Genomic DNA, 21,409 nt, shown 5'->3' with positions numbered 1-21,409 from the left:
GAAAAAAACTAGTAGCAGTTGGAGTGAATATCAGAAGGGGCAACCTGAAACAAAACCTTACCACCGGGGGCAGCCCAAGGCCCCACCTACATCCCAAGGAAAACTCCAAACCCCTTATCGTCCCACCACACCAGTCTCCAGCAATCCACCTCGCCCCAGTGACCAGTCAGCTGGGCGATGTTTTAAATGTAATGAGCTGGGGCATAGAAAGGCCAACTGCCCCAAGAACCCCAACAGATTGCAGTTCATTACACCAAAATCACACCAAAGGTCCCCAGGCCCAGATGCCTCCCAGATACCCTCAAAGCGAAGGGAAACTGTGAGTGTCAGAAGGAAGAAGGTTATCACGTGGAGGGACACTGGAGCACAAGTGTCAGCTATCCACCAATCCTTAGTGGACCCCAAATTCATCAACCCAGAGGCTCCGGTGACAATTCAACCCTTCATGTCATACTCTCTAAACTTGCCTACAGCCAAGTTGCCTGTCCAGTACAAGGGCTGGTCAGGAATGTGGACTTTTGCAGTCTATGATGAGTATCCCATTCACATGCTGCTGGGGGAAGACTTGGCCAACCATGTGAAGCTAGCTAAGAGGGTGGGAATGGTCACCTGCAGCCAGTCTAAGCAAACCTTCAAACCTAGCTCCTTTCCTGTGCCTTCTACAAGGGCCCAGTCTCTGTTACCAGAGACCCAGACTGTGGTGGTGGAGCTGGACCCCATGCCCATGTCTGCAACAGCCATAGTGGATCCAGTCGCAGAGACCCAGACAGAGCCAGTCCCAGAACCGGAACTGGCGGAGCAACCAGCACCAGAACCATTGCCAGCACTGAATCCAGCGATTGCAACCCCGTCTGCAACTCCAGTGCCAGAGGGCACCAGCGAGCCTGCACTGGCAGCAGCACATAAACCTATGCAAGAGGCTCAGCAGGAGCCTGAAATACAACCTAGTGTGCCAGCGGAGAGTGGTTCACAGTCAACGGAAACAGCCCCATCACCTACATCGCTTCCAGAGGGACACAGCCCAAGTCCACAATTTAATGAGGAACTGATGTCTCCAGCATCAAGGGAACAGTTCCAGGCCAAGCAGGAAGCAGATGACAGCCTCCAGGGAGCTTGGACGGTGGCACGGAGCAACCCACCACCTCTCAGCTCTTCTAACCGATCCCAGTTGGTTTTAGAAAGAGGACTTTTATATAAGGAAACTCTTTCTGGTGGACACCAGGAAGACTGGCATCCCCAAAGACAGTTGGTAGTTCCAACTAAGTACCGAGTAAAGCTCTTGAACTTAGCTCATGATCATCCTAGTGGCCATGTTGGGGTGAACAGGACCAAAGACTGTTTGGGGAAGTCATTCCACTGGGAGGGAATGGGCAAGGACGTTTCTACTTATGTCTGGTCTTGTGAGGTGTGCCAAAGAATGGGAAAACCCCAAGACCAGGTCAAAGCACCTCTCCATTCACTCCCCATAATCGAGGTCCCATTTCAGCGAGTAGTCTTGGGTATTCTGGGTCCTTTCCCAAAGAAGACCCCCCCAGAGGAAAGCAGTACATACTGACTTTCATGGATTTTGCCACTCGATGGCCAGAAGCAGTAGCTCTAATCAAAACCAGGGCTAAAAGTGTGTGCCAGGCATTAACAGACATTTTTGCCAGGGTAGGTTGGCCCTCCAACATCCTTACAGATTCGGGAACTAATTTCCTGGCAGGGACCATGAAAAGCCTGTGGGAAGCTCATGGGGTGAACCACTTGGTTGCCACCCCTCACCACCATTAAACAAATGGCTGGGTGGAGAAATTTAATGGAACTTTGGGAGTCATGATACGTAAATTCGTAAATGAACACTCCAATGATTGGGACCTAGTCTTGCTGCAGTTGCTTTTTGCCTACAGGGCTGTACTACATCCCAGTTTAGGGTTTTCACCATTTGAACTTGTGTATGGCCACGAGATTAAGGGGCCATTACAGTTGGTGAAGCAGCAATGGGAGGGGTTTACGCCTTCTCCAGGAACTAACATTCTAGACTTTGTAAGCAACCTACAAAACACCTTCCGACACTCTTTAGCCCTTGCTAGAGAAAACTTAAAAGATGCTCAGGAAGAGAAAAAGGCCTGGTATGATAAACATTCCAGAGAGCGTTCCTTCAAAGTAGGGGACCAAGTCATGGTCTTGAAGGCGCTCCAGACCCATAAGATGGAAGCATCGTGGGAAGGACCATTCACGGTCCAAGAGCTCCTGGGAACTGTTAACTATCTCATAGCATCCCCCACCTCAAACCTAAAGCCTAAGGTATACCATGTTAATTCTCTAAAGCCTTTTTATTCCAGAGAATTAAAGGTTTTCCAGTTTACAGCCCAGGGAGGAGATGACGCTGAGTGGCCAGAAGGTGTCTACTATGAAGGGAAAAGTGATGGTGGCGTGGAACAGGTGAACCTCTCCACGACCCTTGGACATATGCAGCAACAGCAGATCAACGAGCTGTGCACTAGCTTCGCGCCGATGTTCTCAGCCACCCGAGGACGGACCGAACGGGCATACCACTCCATTGACACAGGTAATGCTCGCCCAATTAGAGCTCAACCTTACCGGGTGTCTCCTCACACCAAAACTGCTGTAGAACGGGAGATCCAGGACATGCTACAGATGGGTGTAATCCGCCCCTTAACAGTGCATGGGCATCTCCAGTGGCTCTAGTTCCCAGACCAGATGGGGAGATATGCTTTTGTGTGGACAACCATAAGCTAAATGCTGTAACTCGCCAGACAGCTATCCAATGCCACGCCCAGATGAGCTATTGGAGAAACTGGGATGTGCCCAGTTCATCTCTACCTTAGACTTAACCAAGGGGCACTGGCAAGTACCGCTAGATGAACCCGCCAAGGGAAGGTCAGCCTTCATCACCCATGCAGGGCTGTATGCATTTAATGTGCTCCCTTTCGGGCTGTGAAATGCACCCGCCACCTTCCAGAAACTTGTAGACGGTCTCCTAATGGGATTGGGAGAATCTGCAGTTGCCTACCTTGATGATGTGGCCATTTTTTCTGATTCATGGGCAGAACACCTGGAGCATCTGCAAAAAGTCTTTGAGCGCATAAGGGAGGCAGGACTAACTGTTAAGGCTAAAAAGTGTCAAATAGGCCTAAACAGAGTGACTTACCTTGGACACTAGATGGGTCAAGGAACTATCAACCCCCTACAGGCCAAAGTGACTGCTATCCAAAAGTGGCCTGTCCCAAAGACAAAGAAACAGGTCCAATCCTTCTTAGGCTTGGCCAGATATTACAGGTGATTTGTACTGCACTACAGCCAAATCGCCGCTCCACTGACAGACCTAACCAAAAAGAAACAGCCAAATGCAGTTCAGTGGACTGAAGAGTGTCAGAAGGCCTTTAACCAGCTTAAAGCAACACTCATGTCTGACTCTGTGCTAAGGGCCCCAGACTTTGACAAACCGTTCCTAGTAACCAGAGATGCGTCCGAGCATGGTGTGGGAGCAGTTTTAATGCAGGTCAATCAGCAAAAAGGAATGTTACACCATTGTGTACACTTTGGAAAAGTTACGCCTATATGTTTGGGGACAGCGTTTCCACCTGCAAACCGACCATGCTGCGCTGAAGTGGCTTCATACCATCAAGGACAATAACAAAAAACTTCTTCGATGGACTTAAGCTCTCCAAGATTTTGATTTTGAAATACCACACATTTCAGTAGCTTCAGAGTTCAGAGTGGGGAAGGAACCCTGACAACCCTCTACAACATATCAGTGGGATAGCAGAGCGGCGCAATATACATGATATACTTAATTAATCCATTGAAATGTACATTTAAACTGCCTGATCTTACATTGTCCCTTTTATGAAATGTAGTCAATAAAGTGGGGAAATCCATGAACTTTCTATAAACTCTACATTTTCAGTATTGTTGTGAACACTTCAGAAACACAAATCAAAAGTTTTGATCTTCATCATTGTCATCATCACTCTGTAAAACATATGCAGCTAAATCCTGTGACCTTTGTTCAGGTGAATAGCCCGACTGGAGTTTGTCCTTGATCATTCATAACAAAACTGAGCCAGATCAGTCCTTAGTCAGGCAAAATTACCATTGACTTGATAAAGACCTCAGTATTTTGCCCAGTGTTTCTACCTAACAAATATTTATGTTACCAACAGCAGCAATAGATTTACAATGTGTGAAATCCTAACTCACATCAAAGTCAATGGGAGAACTTGGCCCTTGACTTCCATTGGACCAGGATTTCACCCAATATTTATTAAGTTATCCACAGTGGTCCCCTGAGTTTTTGGGGGTTAAGCAGTGAATGTTTACATGGACTGTAAAAAATTTCTTGACAAAGATATAATAGGAAAAAATGAATAGGTGACAAGTCAGCTACTGGATTTCACCATTCTACAGCAAAGGTAGTGATTTCAAATGCGTGCAGAGGACAGCCATTTCTTAGTGCCGCATTCATAAGTGGCCGTACAGACTATAATAAATCATTGGGAGATAAGGCTGGGGGACTTATCCTCTGAACCATTTGAGACTGCCCATAAATATATTCAGCTTGAATGATATGAACATGCTACAACAATGATGCTATCCTAGATGCTGTGCCTTCTTTCAGGCTGCCTCCCATGCCGGAAATACCCTTCCTGAGCTGCTCCACAATGCCACTGTCTCCTCTGCATTCAGAGTGCTCCTGAACACCCAACTCTACCTTGATGCCTTGTTACACTTTGATGCGCCCTGGAACAGCAGTCCCAAAACACAAAGAAACCGAAGCAGGACACGCAGGTAGTTGGTCAATCAAAGCATGTAATAACCACGGACCAGCTAAGTCAGCAACAGTCCGAATAAAACATGACAACGGTCCAAATGGTAGGTATGTAGCAGCAGGCCCTGAATAACTATGCACACCCAACACTGTGCACACATACACACAAACACAGGAACTGGAACACTGAGCTCAGGGAGCAGGAACCAAACAGGAACAGGGCGCAATAAGCAGGAAGGCATCACACACACACACACACACACACACACACACACACACACACACACACACACACACACACACATTGCTGTAAACTGGCTTAGTTCCACTGAAGTCAGTAGAGTTCTTATATTACCTAACAGAAACCCTAAAACATTATCCCCAGTTGCATTCTCAACTATTGTTTTACCTAGACATGATCAGTCACCACCCTGACCTCTTTTATGTTGTACTTCTTTCTCCTACCTTTCACCGGTTGTCTTGTCTTGTCTCTTTCGCTTGTCTGTGGGACAAGAACGCTGTCTTCTTACATTTTGTGTGGTGCCTAGCACACTGGGAGTGCGACTGGGAGCAAATAAGTGAACAGAATAATAATAGAAGGAATGGTATAGAGGGAGACTTTAACCTAAGGGATGGGGTGTAGTTTGCTGTGACTATGGCATGATCAGGGGATGCCAATATCTCCTTTAACTCTGCACTTTCTGGGTTCTTTGGTTATGTACAGACCATGTGCCATATCCACAGTGGATGTAAATTGGTGTAGATTGTCACAGTCCATACTCCCCTGCTCAGATTGTGTTTCCAGCTATACGGCACAGGGGGAGAGCTCGCTCCTGATACGCCCTCCTGCCAGCAAGTGGGTGGAGAGAGACCAGTGGGCAAGGAGTGAGAGGCAGGGTGACTGGATAGAGTGGCAGGCTGGGCACATGGGGCAGTAAGCTCTTCCATGAGAAGGGGTGAAATAACTTACCCTCTCCCTAGAGCAAGGCAGGAACGCAATTAATTCTCTGGGCTGCCCCTGCACTACTCAGAGCAGAGTGTGACATTTCAATTCTACTGGGCTGCCCTGCCTCTCCTGTTTAGGAATTGACCTTGTACAATGGAGGCCCCAGTTCTGATTGGAGCTCTGCCTGGTCCTGCTGCTAATATCAGGCTATGTGCACACTACAGCTTATGTCAGTATAAGTTATGTTGCCCAGGGGTGTGAATAGCTCCCCCTCTCTCCCCCGCGACATTATACTGATCTAAGTGCTGCTGTGGGCAGCGTTATGTGGTTAGCAGGAGAGCTTCTCCTGCTGACATAGCTACCGCTGCTCGCGGGGATTGGAGTGATTAAATTGACAGGAGAGCTCTCTCCCATCGGCTTAGAGCGTCTGCACTAGCAGTGCTACAGAGGCGCAGCTGCATTGCTGTAAGCTCTGTAGTGTAGCCATAGCCTCAGTGGAGATGCCCACAGCTGGGTCACTCGAAACTTAACTCTCATATGATTTAGGATTGTTCTTGGATCCAACATTTTCTCCAAAATGTCTACTCACCCAAAGGACACGCTGGAGTTCTAGACAATAGAAAATGATCCACAGAGAGGGCACCAAGGGGCAATAGTCATCTTCCTCTCCATTTTGATGAGCAACAAATGTTCTCCAGCAGTATCTGTAATCTGAGGAAATAAATATCCCATCACGCCTGTTGACGGACACGTCCAGGGGATCAATGAGCCCCTCCTTGCTCAGTCAGAGATCAGTAAAGATCAAGGCAGAATCTGAGTTTTACACTGAACTCAGTGTTGACCAAAAGGTCTAAGTTGTCAATTAGTAATCAGTTAGTCACATTGTTCATGTAAGCTGTGATATCTTCTAAGCCAGGGATTCTCAAACTGGAGGTCGGGACCCTTCAGGGGGTCGTGAGGTTATTATGTGGGGGGTTGCGAGCTGTCAGCTTCCACCCCAAACCCTGCTTTGCCTTGAGCATTTATAATAGTGTTAAATATATAAACAAGTGTTTTTAATTCACAAGGGGGGAGGGGTCGCACTCAGAGGCTTGCTATGTGAAAGGAGTCACCAGTACAAAAGTTTGAGAATCACTGTTCTAAGCTCACATGTCTCCTGGAAGGCCCATCCACTATACAACAAGAGTGGAATCAATGCGTCAGGGTTCTGCACTCTGTCTGAAGGAAAGGATAGTTTCAGCAAAGAACTGTGCAAGCTCCTCATTCATCATCAGCCTGAGAGAATAGCAATTACATCCCGGGAAAGGCCCAGTTTGGGTTGTTCCACTTACTCTTCCGTCATTCTGCCGCTTACGAGATGGGGAAGGAATGGGGAGAGGACGGATGTGCTTGGGGTTGTTTGCTGGAGCCAAAGAGGATGTAGATGGGAGGGGCCCGGCTTTAGAGAGAGGTTGCTCCTTTGTGCACATGCTGCCCCACTGCTCTGCAGAATGGACAGAAGGAGCTGGGATGATAGGCAGCGGTGCTGCTCTTGTGGCTAGGTTACGGGGAGGAAAGGAAAGCAGGCAGAAGGGAGATTTGCTGATGCACCTTCCAATGCCTCCCTACTCCCTGCTATCAGCTTGCCAAGGAGCCCTTCTGCTGCAGGGAGGGGGTCGCTTGGGGGCTTACGTTGTCACTCCCCAGGCCTGCACTGCACACCTCACTCTCCCACAGGAATGCGGCAGGCCAGGTATCCACCACACTGGTCCTGGTCAGTTTACTTGTTTGCCCCCTGCTGTGATGCAGCTTGACGCAGCAGAGGAGACAACAGGGAGGTGCAGAGGTGTGGGCCTGCTGTCAGCCTGGCACTGTGCCATGCAGCTACATCTGGCATCCCGGGCAAGGGTGGAGAGACTCTCTGCGCTCCTGCCAAGCTTAGGCCTCTTCACTCAGATTGCCAACAAGGGCGTGACACTAGGTGCTTGACTTGTCCATGCCCAACCACCAACTCATGTCACACAACCCACCCACAGAGAGTGGCGATTGCTGGTAACACTAGGAACTCAGCAGTGTCTGTGACTGGTTAGTTTTCAGTGGCTGCTGCTGACTTGCTGTTTTTTCAACTCTGTTCATAGAACTGTTCTGATTGGCTCCTTGCTGACCTGAACTTTTGGTCACTACAGAACTGCTGCCCTATAGATTAAAGGCTCCATGTTCCATTCCCCAACTCCCTCCACCCAGCCAGTCTCCCTGGCCTGGAATTGGATTGGAAATGGTGCCCTATAAGTTAAAGGCTGCATATGCCATTCTCTGACACCCCTGAGCCATCCAGTCCCCAGCTATAGCAAAGGCCTTGTCTATAGGGTTGCCAACTTTCTAATTACACAAAACTGAACACCCCTGCCCCACCCCCACCCCGCCCCTTCTCCGAGGCCCCAACCCCACTCGTTCTATCCCCACTCCCTCTGTCACTCACTCTCCCCCACCCTCACTCACTTTCACTGAGCTGGGGCAGGAGGTTGGGGTATGGGAGGGGGTTCAGGGTGTGGAATCCCAGCAGCGCTTACCATGGCTCCCAGGAAGCGGCTGCCAGGTCCCTGCAGCTCCTATATGCATGGGCAGCCAGGGAGGCTCTGCGCGCTGCCCTGGCACCCACAGGCACCACCCTCGCAGCTCCCATTGGTCACAGTTCCCAGCCAATAGAAACTGTGGAGCTGGCACTCGGGCGGGGGCAGCGCGAGGAGCCTCTCTGGCCGCCCATGCGCCTAGGGGCTACAAGGACCGGCATCCGTTTCTGGGAACCATGCAGAATCAGGTCAGGTAGGGAGCCTGCCTTAGCCCCGGGCCCCTGATGTGCCGCCAACCAGACTTTTAATGACCCAGCCGGCACTGCTGCCAGGGTCCTTTTTTGACTGGGCGTTCTGGTTAAAAACTGGACACCTGGCAAATCTACTTGTCTGACTGGCATAAAAGTTGTGATAATGGAATGTGTCTGCTAATATGTGCTCAGTAACATGTTCTAAAAGCCACAGAAATGTACACTTTAACACGTGGAAAACTGGTCAAGTTAATGCCTTGGCTCCCTCCGAGACCTCATCTGGACCAGATTAGCACAGGTTAAAGGCTTGTTTTTCTGCTCTAGGCTTTTCAAATGTGTTAGTACCTGTCAGCTAACCTATTCTAGCATCACGCCTTTGATCCTGGCCTAGACAGGGCCAAAGCGTGGTTAGGATACCTGGCAGGTTCATGATGTATAGGGCTACTCCATTCTCCATCAGGTTCCTGAGGCCTTGTCGGTTGCGTTCATCCATATGCCTAAAGAGCCATGCTGCTTTTATCTTCAGAGTCACACTGGGGTGTGCCCTCACAAACTCCACTATACGCCGGCAGCATTTCCCACAGGGGCTCCAGGACAGGAACCAGGTGATGGAGCAGCGCACTGATGGCCTGAACTTTAACTTCTTGAAGTCATGTTCCAGGCAGGCGATTTCGGCGTGCTGGGTTGGGGTGTTTCGACACCAGTGCCTCCAGAACTTGGTACTTCTGCCCCACCTGATTTCGTAAAGCAGGTACGTCACTCTTGGACATATACCTGGGATGTAATTCACCTTAAAATCATTTGGTTGTATCTTCCACCTGAAACACAAATGTCATGATGGGCTCAGATGCCTTTTACTGCCCCCTTTTCATCCTGTGTATTATATGCAAAGCCCTCACAATTCGCAAGTGCTCTTCATCCCAGAGGAACCCAAAACACTCTCCAGGCTGCATATACAGGTATCACTCTCTGGAAGGAAATAATAGGTACAAAATCCAGTTGAAAGTGTGGAAGGAATTTTAGCAGAGTTGGAATCTAATGAGCTCAATCTGGAATTAGACAAGGACACCTGAGGGATCCTTGTCATGTACTTCTGTACCAGCTATGGACTGGTTGCAGAGCTGGCTTATACACATCAGATGTGATCATCATAGGATCCTTTAACACTCTGCCAGGGATGGCTGAGGTTCATTTAAATAAGGTATTTTCACACACAGTGTCACCTAGCGGCTGAACAGTATAATACGGTTTAGCCTTCCATTACGATCTTTCTGTAGCGCCCCCTACTGAGTCACCCACACCACTCCTGCAGCATAGCACCCTAGCATCAACCTGGGGCATTGGGGACAGTGCTGGTTCAGAGGGGAGAGCACCCACTGTGGTACTGGGAACTGTACCTTTAATTGTGTTTAACTTTCCGGACAGGAATTCAGGGGGTGATGTGGGAGCAGCAGAAGCGAATGCTCTGTTACGTAGCCGCAGCTGAGGAACTGTGTCACTGAATAAAGAGGATCTCTTTGAAGCACCTTAGGCCTTGAGGGATTAGTGAACACCACATGGTATCAGGAGTAAATAGAAATTTCAGAAAGAACCTGGTGGAAGAATGGAGCAGCTGAAAGCTCCACCAGAGCTGAAAGTCTCTGGAAAGGTGGAAGACAATTGGAAGAGTTCTTCTTGACCTGCTGCTCACAAACAGGGAAGAATTAGTAGGGGAAGCAAAAGTGGATGGGAACCTGGGAGGCAGTGACCATGAGATGGTCGAGTTCAGGATCCTGACACAAAGAAGAAAGGAGAGCAGCAGAATACGGACCCTGGACTTCAGAAAAGCAGACTTTGACTCCCTCAGGGAACTGATGGGCAGGATCCCCTGGGAGAATAACATGAGGGGGAAAGGAGTCCAGGAGCGCTGGCTATATTTTAAAGAATCCTTATTGAGGTTTCAGGAACAAACCATCCCGATGTGTAGAAAGAATAGTAAATATGGCAGGCGACCATCTTGGCTTAACAGTGAAATCCTTGCTGATCTTAAACACAAAAAAGAAGCTTCGAGAAGTGGAAGATTGGACAAATGACCAGGGAGGAGTATAAAAATATTGCTCAGGCATGCAGGAGTGAAATCAGGAAGGCCAAATCACAATTGGAGTTGCAGCTAGCAAGGGATGTTAAGAGTAACAAGAAGGGTTTCTACAGGTATGTTAGCAACAAGAAGAAGGTCAGGAAAAGTGTGGGCCCCTTACTGAATGGGGGAGGCAACCTAGTGACAGAGAATGTGGAAAAAGCTAATGTACTCAATGCTTTTTTCACCTCTGTCTTCACGAACAAGGTGAGTTCCCAGACTACTGCACTGGGCAGCACAGTATGGGGAGGAGGTGACCAGCCCTCTGTGGAGAAAGAAGTGGTTCAGGACTATTTAGAAAAGCTGGACGAGCACAAGTCCATGGGCTGGATGCGCTGCATCCAAGGGTGCTAAAGGAGTTGGTGGATGTGACTGCAGAGCCAATGGCCATTATCTTTGAAAACTCATGGCGACTGGGGGAGGTCCCGGATGCCTGGAAAAAAGTTAATGTAGTGCCCATCTTTAAAAAAGGGAAGGAGCAGGATCCAGGGACCTACAGGCCAGTCAGCCTCACCTCAGTCCCTGGAAAAATCAAGGAGCAGATCCTCAAGGAATCAATTTTGAAGCACTTTGAGGAGAGGAAAGTGATCAGGAACAGTCAGCACAGATTCACCAAGGGCAAGTCATGCCGCACTAACCTAATTGCCTTCTATGACAAGATAACTAGTTCTGTGGATGAGGGGAAAGCAGTGGATGTATTATTCCTTGACTTTAGCAAAGCTTTTAATACCGTCTCCCACAGTAGTCTTGCCAGCAAGTTAAAGAAGTATGGGCTGGATGAATGGATTATAAGGTGACTATAATAGAAATATAATAGAATATAATAGACTATAATAGAAAGCTGGCTAGATCATCGGGCTCAACGGGTAGTGATCAATGGCTCCATGTCTAGTTGGCAGCCGGTATCAAGCGGAATGCCCCAATAGTCGATCTTGGGGCCGTTTTTGTTCAATATCTTCATTAATGATCTGGAGGATGGCGTGGATTGCACCCTCAGCAAATTTGCAGATGACACTAAACTGGGAGGAGTGGTAGATACGCTGGAGGGTAGGGATAGGATACAGAGGGACCTAGACAAATTAGAGGATTGGGCCAAAATAAATCTGATGATGTTTAACAAGGACAAGTGCAGAGTCCTGCACTTAGGACGGAAGAATCCTATGTACTGCTACAGACTACGGACCGAGCAGCTAGGCATCAGTTCTGCAGAAAAGGACCTAGGGGTTACAGTGGATGAGAAGCTGGATATGAATCAACAGTGTGCCCTTGTTGCCAAGAAGGCCAACGGCATATTGGGCTGTATAAGTAGGAGCATTGCCAGTAGATCGAGGGACATGATCATTCCCCTCTATTTGGCATTGGTGACTTTTGGGCCCCACACTACAAGAAGGATGTGGAAAAATTGGAAAAAAGTCCAGTGGAGGGCAACAAAAAATGATTAGGGGGCTGGAGCACATGACTTATGAGGAGAGGCTGAGGGAACTGGGATTGTTTAGTCTGCAGAAGAGAAGAATGAGGGGGGATTTGATAGCTGCTTTCAACTACCTGAAAGGGGGTTCCAAAGAGGATGGATCTAGGCTGTTCTCAGTGGTAGCGGATAACAGAACAAGGAGTAATGGTCTCAAGTTGCAGTGGGGGAGGGTTAGGTTGGATATTAGGAAAAACTTTTTCACTAGGAGGGTGGTGAAGCATTGGAATGGGTTACCTAGGGAGGTGATGGAATCTCCTTTCTTAGAGGTTTTTAAGGTCAGGCTTGACAAAGCCCTGGCTGGGATGATTTAGTTGGTGTTGGTCCTGCTTTGAGCAAGGGGTTGGACTAGATGACCTCCTGAGGTCCCTTCCAACCCTGATATTCTATGATTCTATGAGTCTAAGAGATTTGAACAGTGCCTCATTCTGTATCTGCAAGCAACGAGAGCCACTGAAAAGGAAGCCACTCAGAAGGCAGCCTTATTTCTGATGATAGCAAGTTCTGAAGCACTTGATGTGTTCAACTGTGTTCAGTTATCCCAGGCAGAGAGGGCCGGCTTTGAAGGTGCAATACAGAAATTTGAGGAGTTCTGCACACCATGTGAAAATGAGACATAAGGGTGAGATTACAAAGGCTACAAAGAGAAAGTAAATCTATAGAAGAGATTGTGACTGATCTGAGGTCTGGTCTATACTACCCGCCTGAATCGGCGGGTAGAAATCGACCTCTCGGGGATCGATTTATCGCGTCCCGTCGGGACGCGACAATCGATCCCCAAATCGGCGCTCTTACTCCACCAGCGGAGGTGGTAGTAAGCGCCGCCGACAAAAAGCGGCAGAAGTCGATTTTGCCGCCGTCCTCACAACAGGGTAAGTCGGCTGCAATACGTCGAATTCAGCTACGCTATTCACGTAGCTGAATTTGCGTATCTTAAATCGACTCCCCGCTGTAGTGTAGATGTACCCTAAGACTGAAGAACCAGCCTGGCAGTTTGGGGGGGGCTAACTGAGCCCCTGATAAGAGGCAAGATTGTGATTGGAATCTGAACCAAAAAAACTCAAAAAAGCTACTGGGAGACCCAGAATTAACCCCTGTCAAGGCAATTAGAATTTGCCAAGGAATGGAAGACACCCCCAGTCTAGAATGAAGCTTACGGAGGCTGGACAGTGCTCTGACACTGTAGACATGATAGAGAATCCAAAATAATGCAAAAATATATACCTGAGGCAGAAAGACACAGGGAGCTCAAGTCAGAGTCAAGCAAGAGTAGCACATGGAGCTGCACACGCTGTGACAGCCAGCACAAACCAGGTCAATGCCCGGTATATGGGAAAAGATGCAGGAAATGCAATGAATTACATCACTCTGCAGGAGTTTGCAAGCAGTAGCAGAATGTGCACAGCAGTTCTCAACCCTCAGTCTGTGGGCCGCATGTGGCCCAATTATCACACAGCTGTGGGTCAGCTGTGTGCTAAAGGCCACCGGGCTGTGTGAGGTCTTGGTTCCTGGCTGCCTGGACGCCCACTGCAGTGCTTGTATGGGTTCCAGGCTGCTCAGCCCAGCGTGGTGGGTTTGGGGTCACCGGCCAGACCCGCATGGTGGGGGTCCGGGGCTGCCGGCTGGCCCTGTGGGGTCCAGGGGGCTGCCCCATGGGGTCAGGATCTGGGTTTGGCGTTGGGGCTGCAGGCTGGCCCCGTGAGGTCGGGGTCCGGTCTGCCGCCCAGCTGCCCTGCCACCCAGCCCCAAGCAGCCAGGTCCAGGGTCGGGGCTGCCAGACGGCACCGCACAGCAGGATCCGGAGTCCCTGCCACCTACCTCCCCGCCCAGGGCTCCACTCCTGGCCCCACTTTGTGGAGGGGTCTCTGGGTGGGAGGCTCTGGGCATAGGGGTCTGTGAGGGTGGTTCGGGGGGGAGGGACTGCTGTGTTTCTCAACCTGCGCCCAGATAACACAATGATAAATGGGCTGAGAACCACAGGCATAGACAAAGAGAACGACCACAGACCCACTAGCTCAGCTGAATTCTTCGTAGGAGCAATGGGCAGCATTGCAGCAGAAGATGATTGGCCTGCCAGCCTGCAAGCAGATGGGACATATGTTAATAAGGTGGACATAGGTGCACAAGCCAATGTGGTGCCAAAACCCCCCCAGTGGTATTAACACTATAAGAAATGGCACAAGTACTGAAAAATAAACAGGTACAATTCATGGCTTACAATGGTGAGCTTATCCCCACTAAAGGCATATGTCAACTGGATGTACGGGTAAATAATACATAGGAAAAGGTACATTTTGTAATAAAGAGCCTCTGTTATTGGGTTAAAAGCATGTCTAGTCCTGGGTTTCATCAAGTGGTGCACTCATTGGAGGGCAGGGGATCAAAATAATTGAGAAAGAGTTTGAGGATGTCTTCCAGGGGACAGGGAAATTCTCAACAGAATACAGAGTAGAGCTGAAAGAGCCCAACCACCCCACAACTCATGCCCCTAGGAAAGTTACCCTCGCCTTAAGGAAGAGGCTAAAAGAGGAGCTGGATAGGCATTTTGCTCTGGGAATTGTAGAGGAACCAACAGAGAGGTACACTCACTGGTCATTTTGGAAAAAAAGGAGGGAACCCTTCACTTCTGTATGGCCTGCAAAAGAGTTAAATCAATATGTAAAAAGGGAACATTTCCCACAACCTCAGAAGAGGAGACATTTGGGGCAATGTGGCTGATAGGGATGTGAACTCTTTTTCAACATTGGATGTGTCAGCAGGGTTCTGGCAGGTGCCCTTAGAAAAGCAGAGCACGTGTGCCGAATCTAGCTTCCAAAATCAGAAACCTGAGCATGCTACTGTGCAATGATGTCCAACGGACACGGTATGCCACACTTAATAAAGAGTTTGAGAAACTGGAGGAGTTAATTAAAGAGGCCCCAGTACTGAGGTACTAGACAGTGAAATAAAAGTATTCTACTTAACTGCCAGGGGGCAAATTTGTCACATACACATGGGAAACATGCAGCGTCAGCTATGATAATCTTAACCCAGGAAGTTCCTTCTAGAGGAAATGTAGCCAAACTCCAAACCTGGAGACAATGGAACTTTCTATGCCTGCATCCTGTAGATAAGTAACTGCTTGGTTTGCAAAATAACGTAAGTGGGGGGGGGGGGAAGTAGATGAACAATTAGGGGTCACAAGAGGGGCGGATATATGTAGCTCACTAACTATGTATGGTAATGATAGCAAATTTTAGCCAATTATGGAGTGATAGATTATCATAGTCAACTGCATATAATGCTTTGGTGTAAGTGTTTTCTTTGTTCTTGCTGACTTATGAGCTCGAACCCAATTGCAATTGAAATAAACGGATCGCCCCTCCCGGGGCTCCCTGCTTGATTAGCTGTGTCCATCTCTCCTTATTCCTCAGCTGGAACGAACAGGAATTTCTATGACAACAGTAAGCGCAAAACAAAGTTATGCTTGAGACACCTCCAAGGAGGGTATTGGGGCAGGCATTTTACAGCAGCAAGGCCAAAACTGGAGACCAGTGGCTTAAGCATCATAGACACTTGTAAAATCTGAGTTTCAAGATGCCCAAACAAAGGAAATGGCTTTGGCCTTAGCACACGGGTGCAAAAAGTATCATGTCTTTATTTATAGGAGGCCTGTGTTTGCTGAAAGTGACCATAAACCACCCATTGCCACTGCCAACTTGGCCTGGGAAACACTCTTCCTCACACCCCACACATTTTAGAATACGGAGATTATTTTTTTAGCTCTAAATTAGGGCTGTCAAGAGATTTAAAAAATTAATTGTGATTAGTCATGTTATTAAAAATATTAATTGCAATTAATTGCACGATTAATCACACTGTTAATAATAGAATACCATTTATTTAAATATTTTTTGATGTTTTCTACATTTTCAAATATACTGATTTCAATTACAACACAGAACACAAAGTGTACAGTGCTTACTTTATATTTATTTTTATTACAAGTATTTGCACTGTAAAAAACCAAAAGAAATAGTACTTTTCAATTCACCAGTACTGTAGTGCAATCTCTTTATCAGGAAAGTTGAACTTACAAATGTAGAATTATGTAAAAAAAAACCTGCATTCAAAAATAAAACAATGTAAAACTTTAGAGCCTACAAGTCCACTCAGTCCTACTTCTTGTTCAGCCAATCGCTCAGACAAACAAGTTTGTTTACATTTGCAGGAGATAATGCTGCCTGCTTCTTGTTTACAATGTCACCTGAAAGTGAAAAAAGGTGTTCTCATGGCCCTGTTATAGCCGGCGTTGCAAGATATTACGTGCCAGATGCTCTAAAGATTCATATGTCCCTTCATGCTTCAACCAGCATCCCAGGGGACATGTGTCCATGCTGATGATGGGTTCTGCTTGATATCAATCCAAAGCAGTGCAGAATGACACATGTTCATTTTCATTATCTGAGACAGATGCCACCAGTAGAAGGTTGATTTTCTTTTTTGGTGGTTCGGGTTCTGTAGTTTCCACATCGGAGTTGTTACTCTTTAAGACTTCTGAAAGCATGCTCCACACCTCGTCCCTCTCAGATTTTGGAAAGCACTTCAGATTCGACCTTGGGTCGAGTGCTGTAGCTATCTTTAGAAATTTCACATTGGTACCTTCTTTGCATTTTGTCAAATCTGCAGTGAAAGTGTTCATAAAATGAACAACATGTGCTGGGTCATCATCCGAGACTGCTATAATATGAAATATATGGCGGAATGTGGGTAAAACATGGCTGGAGATATACAATTCTCTCCCCAGGAGTTCAGTCACAAATTTAATTAATGCATTATTTTTCAACGAGCAGCATTAGCATAGAAGCATGTCCTCTGGAATGGTAGCCCAAGTATGAAGGGGCATACGAATGTTTAGCTTATCTGGCATGTAAATACCTTGCAATGCCAGCTACAAAAGTGCCATGCAAATGCCTGTTCCCACTTTCTGATGACATTGTAAATAAGAGGGCAGCCTTATCTCCTGTAAATGTAAACAAACTTGTTTGTCTTAGTGACTGGCTGAACAAGAAGTAGGACTGAGTGGACTTGTAGGCTCTGAAGTTTTGCATTGTTTTGTTTTTGAATGAAGTTATGTAACAAAAAAAATCTACATTTGTAAGTTGCACTTTCACATCAAAGAGATTGCACCACAGTACTTGTATGAGGTGAACTGAAAAATACTATTTCTTTGGTTTATCATTGTTACAGTGCAAATATTTATAATCAAAAATAATATACACTTTGATTTCAATTACAACACAGAATACAATATATATGAAAATGTAGAAAAACAGCCAAAATATTTAATAAATTTCAATTGGTATTCTATTGTTTAACAGTGTGATTAAAACTGTGATTAATCGTGATTAATTTTTATAATCGCAATTAATTTTTTTTAGTTAATCACTTAAGTTAACTGCGATTAATCAACTGCCCTAGTACAAATGTAAGCTATGCAAATCAAATCCAAACCTGGGAGAGATTTGGTGGTTGCAGACACACCCTTTAGAGCATTTGACAATTGTGCAGTAGTGCAAAGTCCAGCGCTAGGCATTGTACATGTCAACCTGATTAAAAAAACCTTGTCCAATCTCAGTCAAAATGGGGCTGTGATCGCCAGAGTTGGTGCTCAGGATGAGACTCTGTAGAAAGCGATGAAGGCTCTTAGCACAGGGGGGCTGGGACAGCATGTTCACTAGCCAATAGCTACATATTGAGAGGCAATTTGAGCTTGCGGTTGCAATTTAACAAACCTTTTTTTGTTTAACAGCACATACAAAATATTACAATTAGGCAAGTACAGGATAGTACCAATACAATTAACAATGGATGAAGCATTATTGACAATATGCCTTTGAAGTGGGCGAACAGGCTGTAAAAACATTATACCAATGATATGCAGTGAGGTTTTTTTTAGAGTTGACAATTTTAATTATATTTTTATTTGTATATTTGGAGAATTTGTTTTTTTATATTTTTTTGCAAAAACTGTTATTTTGGCTTTTAAAAGATGATGATTAGCTGACTTTTGCCAGTTTAAATAGAGAGATATGGAGAAATTTATTAAGGGGGCAATTATAGTACTTTGGGCTTTTTTTAGCTTGGGAAGGTAATAAGTGTGATTTTTAGTGTATAAAATGCTTGCATTGCATTTCCACTTATTTACTGGTGGCTGGCACAACACATACACTTTGTTTATTATATACTACACGAGTAATATTTTTTAGTTTATTTTAGACACATGTACCTTGTGATGTGTTCCTACTGCATGGTTTTGTGGTGGCAGGCAGGGAGAGGTATACCCATTTGCAAGGGTCCCACTTTATAAACTGTTGTGTGTTTAATAATTTCTTTTTTTTTTTTGGCCCACTGATTTATAATGCGAGGTAACCAGAAAGATTTGATGGCCAATTTTGGTAGTGGACTGACTTTTTATAGCTTTGCCTTTACAGATTGTTGATGGGCAATTTTGACAATAATTTTTTTTAGTAATAGTTTAGGCTTAAATATGCTTGAGACATATTGTATTTATTTATGCTTATATGCATTAAACAAAGATTTTTTTCATTGTTTTAAAAGGAGTTTTAATACTTTAATATTTTTTGATATTATTTAGAACATTTTATGTTCAAGTGATGCTAAACTGAGAATTTGCATTTCAGTGCATCCCATGGCTAAAGCAGTTTTATTTTTTAATTTTAGTTGTTTTTGTGATGTTCATAAAGGTGAACCTTAAGTTCCACTTTCCCATTCCAGGCATAAATATTGGTATTTCCTAGTGGCCTTAGAATTTGATTTGTATTTTTATTGTATTATTTTAAGAGGATTTTTGGTTTTCTGACAGGGATTTATGATTGATTAGTTAGGAAGAAATTATTTTTGATCAGGGAAGAGATTGCGGTGGGCTTCCCCAATATATTTTTTAAATATCTGGGACATACAGATCCCCAAGAACAGGGACTGCCAAACCTTACACTGTGGTTTTATGGATTTGGAGGGTACTAGTGGTTGAGCAGCGTTTTATGTTTTGAATTTTAGGAGGTATTTTTGTAAAAAGTTCAAGACATTATTATTTATGCAAAAGCTTTAATTTGTGAAACATGTACCCATTTTAATTTTATTTTTTTTTAATATAGTATTCTAGTGGGCTAAGGTGGTCCACTGTGGAATAGGGTTTTGTTCATTTTGATTTTAGGGAGTGGCCCCTTTTTTTTAATTTGAGATATATGACTTGATTTTTTGTTTTTTAGGGACATTTTAGTATGCTTTTGTGCATGGATTTTTTTATCTATTTGTTTGATAGCTTGATTGACCCTATATTGAAGAGTGGTTTTATTTTTTTGCAGTTGTTAAAGCCACTGCAAATATTTACGCTGTGTTACATTAGGGGTCTTTTTTTTATTTTGTATTAGGTGGCTATGGTCAATCATAAGGTGCATTGAGTGTCCAAACATGATTTGAAAAGGCTGGATTTTGGTTTTTAGTTTGTTGCTGCTGCGGATAGCTGCCAGAATTAAAGGCAGCTTGTCTGGCCAATTTTTCCCAGTGTGGTTTTCTAGCTTTCGCAGTGCTTTTTTAATGGTGCGGTTTATGCACTCCAGGATTGGGGTCGGTATGATATATGAAACTTTTGCTTATTTTTAAAGCTTGTAACATTGATGTATAAACCATTTTTACAAAGGCCCCCCCATTATTAGAATGTATTATTTTAGGGGTGCCATATTTACACGCCACCTCATTAAAAAACTGTTTAGCTACCACCTTGGTGCTATTAGTTTTAGTGGAAAATGCTTTTACCCATTTTGAAAAAGAATCAATTACTAACAAGTATTGAAATCCTTTTTTATTTTTTGGCAACTTGTTAATAAAATTAATTTGAACTTTATGCCAGCGCCCGAGCCTCCATTGGTGCATCATGGGTTGCCAATGAGGGAATCGTGCTTTATTTTGTGCACACCGAATGCAATTTTTACCCATGTTTTAATATTATTTTTATGGTTTTTTATTTTGCAACTTGTTTGACCCTATTTAAGGTTTTTTTTTACTCCCTCATGCATGAACTGATGGGCTACATTCTTGCCTTTTTTGGAGTTTGGAGATTTATGGCATTATTTGTTAGTTTAGGGGCCTTGGTAGGTGCACCTTTAGCTTGGCTTCTAGTTACAATTGCTATATTGTGTTGCCGGGCTGTGTTATTCACCAGACTGTTTTAGATGGCTTTTTTGCTTGTTTTTTTGTTATGGGCTTTTACATGTTTGATTTTCAATATTTTGTAACAGTGTGTCAGCCAAGGCCACGTTATTAGCCACCAAACGAATAACAAAAGGCTGTGATTCATTAGGGAAATGCAGGACTGGGGCTGTGAGAGCCTTCTGTTTTAGGACGGTTAAAGCAGAGTCCTGCTCTTTTCCACATTTTTATTTTGTTGGGGCTTTTTTGCACAATAGGTGAGTTATTTTAGCATATTTATAAATGTGTGGGCTAAGAAAATTGAATTTTACTAGCAGTACTCTTAAAGAGTGGGCATCGGAAGGGGCCGGCATTTTTACCAGTGCCCTTACCTTTCTTTGATTTACCTGTTCCCCTTTTTGTCCAATGACTATGCCCAGGTGGGTAACCTGAGGTAGCACCAACTGAGCCTTGTCTAAGGCTACCTTGAACCCTGTTTACTAGTGCCAAATTAGTGCCAAAACTTTTTCTGTTAGTGTTTGAGTTTGTGCCTCAGTTTCCCCTTTTTATACAGCAGATCAAGTTTGTAATATTTTTGCATTTTTTTTACAATATACAGTCCACAAGTTCTGGGGAAAATGCACTTTTTTTATAGTTTAACTTTTATAACATTAGCCATATCAATTTTTACATAAGGGGGTGTAACTGGTTTATTTTTGTGCTTACAGAGTTTTTATGTACCCTTAGCAAAGTGAGAGTTTAATTACACAGAGCCACCTTAAGGCTCAGTGTGGGGCACAGTTGTTGTTTTTTTTTTTTTTTTTTTTTTAACTCTAGCTTTTATTTGCTATTTTGTTACCAAAAAACAAATTTAGATTTTTTTTTTCATTTTTTTTTGTTTGTTTTTGATTGCCCTGCTGCAGCCACGACGTTGAACTGTTTTTTTATTTAAAAACATTTTAAATTTCATAAAGCTTTGAGTTACCCCCTAAGGGTTAAATGCCAAATTCTAAAGCCAAACAACACTAAATTACCTGTAAAAAGAAGAACAGGAGTACTTGTGGCACCTTAGAGACTAACAAATTTATTAGAGCATAAGCTTTCGTGGACTACGG

General features: G+C 45.0%; 1 protein-coding gene across 1 annotated transcript in view; it reads right to left on the bottom strand.

The window, feature by feature from the left end:
• Nucleotides 1–21,409, bottom strand: part of LOC117884857 (C->U-editing enzyme APOBEC-1-like) — a 46,923-nt gene that overhangs the window by 15,139 nt on the left and 10,375 nt on the right. The window contains exons 3-4 of the mRNA XM_034785738.1: nt 8,938–9,338; nt 6,310–6,431 (exon numbers count right to left, since the gene is read on the bottom strand). Coding sequence (XP_034641629.1) covers nt 6,310–6,431; nt 8,938–9,338 — 523 coding nt within the window. The remainder of the gene's footprint in view (nt 1–6,309; nt 6,432–8,937; nt 9,339–21,409) is intronic.

The sequence above is a fragment of the Trachemys scripta genome, chromosome 1 (genome assembly GCF_013100865.1).
Source record: "Trachemys scripta elegans isolate TJP31775 chromosome 1, CAS_Tse_1.0, whole genome shotgun sequence".
Lineage (NCBI taxonomy): Eukaryota > Metazoa > Chordata > Testudines > Emydidae > Trachemys > Trachemys scripta.
This window is presented reverse-complemented; position numbering and strand designations above follow the sequence as displayed.